We start from the raw sequence: 4,176 nt of genomic DNA on the forward strand, positions 1-4,176 counted from the left end.
CAGAACCTGGTTCCAGCTCCCGACCCAACAGAACCTGGTTCCAGCTCCTGACCCAACAGAACCTGGTTCCAGCTCCTGACCCAGCAGAACCTCCTCCAGCAGCAGAACTCTCAGTGGGTTCCTGGTTGTGGAGGAGTTGTGGCCCACTCTTCTGTCCAGCGTTGCTTCAGCTCAGCTCTCTGAGGTTCTGGTTCTGGACCGTTCTGCTGTGTTTGGGATCATTGTCCTGTTTGTCGGACAGATGGCCTCACATCTGACTCCAGAATCAGCCCAAACCATCAGCCCTCCACCACCGTGCTGACAGCTGCAGTGCATTCTGGGTAAACAGCTGTCCTCTGGTCTACAGAGGAGCCCAAACCATCAGCCCTCCACCTCCGTGCTGACAGCTGCAGTGCATTCTGGGTAAACAGCTGTCCTCTGGTCTACAGAGGAGCCCAAACCATCAGCCCTCCTATTTGTGAAATATGAGTTTTAAAATATCTGACAGATTTCAGCTCTCAGCCTGGCTGCGGTTCTGACTCGTGGATTATCGTTAGAAGAACTTTATTAACGACAGAAAATCAGTTTAAAGTTCTGGATTGAGGCGGGACAGACGGTAAAATAACCCTTTCACTTAGTGGTGAAAGCCTGAATTAGACTCTCTGAGTTCGAACAGCTGCCTGTGTGACACAAAAATCAGCTGAAAAGGATCAAAGTGTTCGGGTTCAATATGGCCTCCAATTCACAGGAGAAAAACTAAACCGAAGGTTAAAATCTCACCTGTCAGACTGATTCATGCATTCATTTATTCATGCATTCCTGCATTCGTGTATTCATGCATTCATGTAGTCATGCATTCATACATTCATGTATTCCTGCATTCATACATTCATGCACTCATGCATTCATACATTCATACATTCATTGATTCATGCATTCATACATTCATGCATTCATACATTCCTGCATGAATGCATTCATGTATTCATACATTCATGCACTCATACATTCATACATTCCTGCATTCCTGCATTCATGCATTCATGTCGATGCGCTCAGAAAACACCAAAAACTGGAACACAACGACCCAGACAGAACATTTCTAGAAACTCTGTCAGTTGGACACAAAGACCGGACCGGACCGAACTGAGCCGAACCGGACCTCCAGGTGTCGGACAGCGGACCCGGACAAACAGAACCTGTCAGGCCGTCCTGACAGGAAGTCAACGAACCGTCAGCAGGCGGCTCTTCATCCTCCAGTTCCTCCTTGATGTTCAGAGGTTCTGGTTCCTCTTTAACCGGAGCGGGTTCTGGTTCCTCCTCCTTTGTGCAGACATGATGCTGTTGGTCTGGAGAAGAAAAAAATAATTCATTTTTATTCTATTAGAAAACTTACAGAAGATGTTCAGCTGAACCAGAAAGAAGTGAAAGTTGATAAAAAGCCCCCGTTTCGTTTCTTCACATAAATTTAATTTTATGGAGCTCAAAGAGCAGAAAGATGAACAGGATTCAAAATAAAAACTGCTTTTTATATTATCAGTAATGAACTAAATTAAAGAAGATTAAAATCTGATTTACCTAAAATAAGTCTGTTGAATGATTTTAGATCATTTTTTTCTTTAAATCAACACAAACTAAATTCTACAGAAACTTTGTTTTTACTCAGATTCTCATCAGGACCAGCTGACAGATCGGAGTGAAAATTAAATGTGGTTCAGATCTGCCAGCCTGAGAAAAACACGTTTATCGTGAAATTAAACTCATCTCGGCTCATTTTTCAGGTCCTCCAGAATTCCTGCAGCCTGAAATGTCTCATACTGAGATAAAATGAAAAACCTGATGTTTTTTTGACTTCAGCTGTAAATTAAGACTAAATACATTTAGAATTTAAAGTTTGTTTAATTTTTCATATTTAAATAAGAGTTTTAAACCTGTATCATTATATCCGTTTATATCCACTCAGGTTTTCTTTCTGAATTCTTGTTTTTGTAAAAAAAATAAACAGCAGCAGAAAAACGCGCAGGCGGCAGACGCGGCAGGAGCGACAAACGCGGCAGATTCCGCACGAGCGGCAGCGTCTGCAGCTTTTGGACCTCCTGGTTCTGGTTCTGGTTCTTTGTGGGCCCGAACCCTGTAAACTCTGGACATTAATGTGTCCCAGGAACCGTGTGTTAGAACAGATGGATGTGTGAGAAAGAAGTTCTGATCCATCAGGGTTTGTACCTGCAGAGGTTCTGTGCAGCTCCCGGTTCGGGTTCTGGTTCTGGTCCCGGCGGATCTCCGGCGGTTCGGGCCGATGATCGATCGATCGGTGATTCTCTCTGAGAAGCTCCTTCAGGTGAGAATCTGAAGACATTTTCCCTCTGAATGTCCATCTGAAGCGAGCCGTCTGCGCGGCTTTCTGCTTCCTGCTTCTCTTCTTCTTCGCTCAGACTGAGCATGCGCAGTGGCACGCTGCTGCCCCCTTCACTCCGGACAGAGACGCTGCACCCGAACATCTCTGAAAATGATCCTTATCATCTCTGATGCTGCTGATCTCAGGATTTCAAACTAATTTGATCTTTTCTATGTTTTTTATCCCTAATATTTATTATTCAAACACTGAAGAATGTGCTGCGACACCAGCTGTAGTGGTTTAACAAAAACAGTTCTTTTTTTCAAATAAAACTCCTAAAGTTTGTCTAATAAATTACAACATCTGATTGTTGTGCTGGTAAACATGTAAAACACTTTAATTAAAACAAATCTAAAAAATTTTGTTCTTAAAAAAAAACCCCAAAAAACAAACAATTAACTGTTTGCTAATGATTTATCAACATTTAATTTAATTTAATTTTAGGCTTAGTGTAATGATTAGATTTAAGAAGACAAAAATCAAAAATTTCAAACCTTTACATAAATCTGTAAAAACAGTAAAAACTTTTAATTAGGGAAACTTTGTGGGAATGAGAACAACACGGCAGGCCCAGACTGCCAAATATATGATAATTATCAGATTTATAAGATAATTTTAGGGTCCCTGAGAGTCAAACTCACACCTGGGGGCCAAAATTAAATATATATATATATATATATAAAACTTTGTTTTTAGGTGTAATAAGACAAATTAATCATGTAGAAACACAAATAAATAATGACATTTTAGAGTTTAGGACAAATATAACCTGAAGAATAAAGAAAAAATAACTAATTTATAAAAACACATTTCATCAATGACAGATTGTCATTAAGTTTATTACTAATACAATGATTTTAAAGCAATAGTAGTTTCCTCATTTCCTATCTGGCAACCCTGACCTGGTCAGAAAACAGCTCAAACCGGTCCTGGTCCAGGTCCCAGTCCAGGTCCCGGTCCACCCTCCTGCAGGTTTCAGGTGTTTCTCTGCTCTTCAGGTTCTGCAGCAGCCTGTTCATCACTCGGATGAGTCAGAACAGAGAAACACCTGAAACCGGCAGGGTGGTGGACCAGGACCAGGACCAGGACCAGGACTAGGACCAGGACCAAGACTGGTACCAGGACCAGGTCCAGGACCAGGACCAGGACCAGGACTAGGACCAGGACCGAGGAGCTGCAGTTTTAACTGCAATAAACAGTTCAGTTTTTGTTTCCTAAATATAAATAGTTTTTAATGTATATAAATTTTTATCTCCAGTGAGTTTTAATTTTTTTCTGATAGTTTGACAACAAAATAAACACTAAAAAAATAAATTTCCTTTCATTGTTGGATTCATAAGAAAACTAAAAAAATGATGCTGTAATCTTATATTTCGTTTTTAGGGTGATTTATAACATCTGTCAAGGCCAGCAGATGAAAAATAGCCTCTTGACTAACTCTGGTACATTTATGACTAACTCTGGTACATTTATCTAAAGGTTATCAACATAATCTGTTTCTGATAAAAAAACCAGTAAAACTAAACTAGAAACACCATCACCAACGTTTCACCCAGAGGTGATCACAAAAACACACAAGATTGTTTCAAACTTCATCATCCATCCATCCATCCATCCATCTGATAATCCATCCATCCATCCATCCATCTGATAATCCATCCATCCATCCATCCATCCATCCATCCATCCATCCATCCATCCATCCATCATCCATCCATCCATCCTCTTCCTCTTATCCGGGGTCGGGTCGCGGGGGCAGCAGCCTAAGCAGGGAGACCCAGACTTCCCTCTCCCCAGCCACT

General features: G+C 41.2%; 1 protein-coding gene across 2 annotated transcripts in view; it reads right to left on the reverse strand.

Annotated features, from left to right (window-relative positions):
* Positions 1-2,712, reverse strand: part of LOC108251056 (zinc finger protein 239-like) — a 6,514-nt gene extending 3,802 nt beyond the window's left edge. For both annotated transcript variants that reach the window (XR_005234220.1, XM_025002849.2), the window contains exons 1-2: positions 2,203-2,712; positions 1,212-1,328 (exon numbers count right to left, since the gene is read on the reverse strand). Coding sequence is in view for 1 of the 2 variants with exons in the window: in XM_025002849.2 (XP_024858617.2) it covers positions 1,212-1,328; positions 2,203-2,335 (250 nt within the window). In the remaining variant the exon portion in view is untranslated. The remainder of the gene's footprint in view (positions 1-1,211; positions 1,329-2,202) is intronic.
* Between the last annotated feature and the right edge of the window lie 1,464 nt (positions 2,713-4,176).

Source organism: Kryptolebias marmoratus, linkage group LG16 (genome assembly GCF_001649575.2).
Source record: "Kryptolebias marmoratus isolate JLee-2015 linkage group LG16, ASM164957v2, whole genome shotgun sequence".
In the NCBI taxonomy this organism is placed as follows: Eukaryota; Metazoa; Chordata; class Actinopteri; order Cyprinodontiformes; family Rivulidae; genus Kryptolebias; species Kryptolebias marmoratus.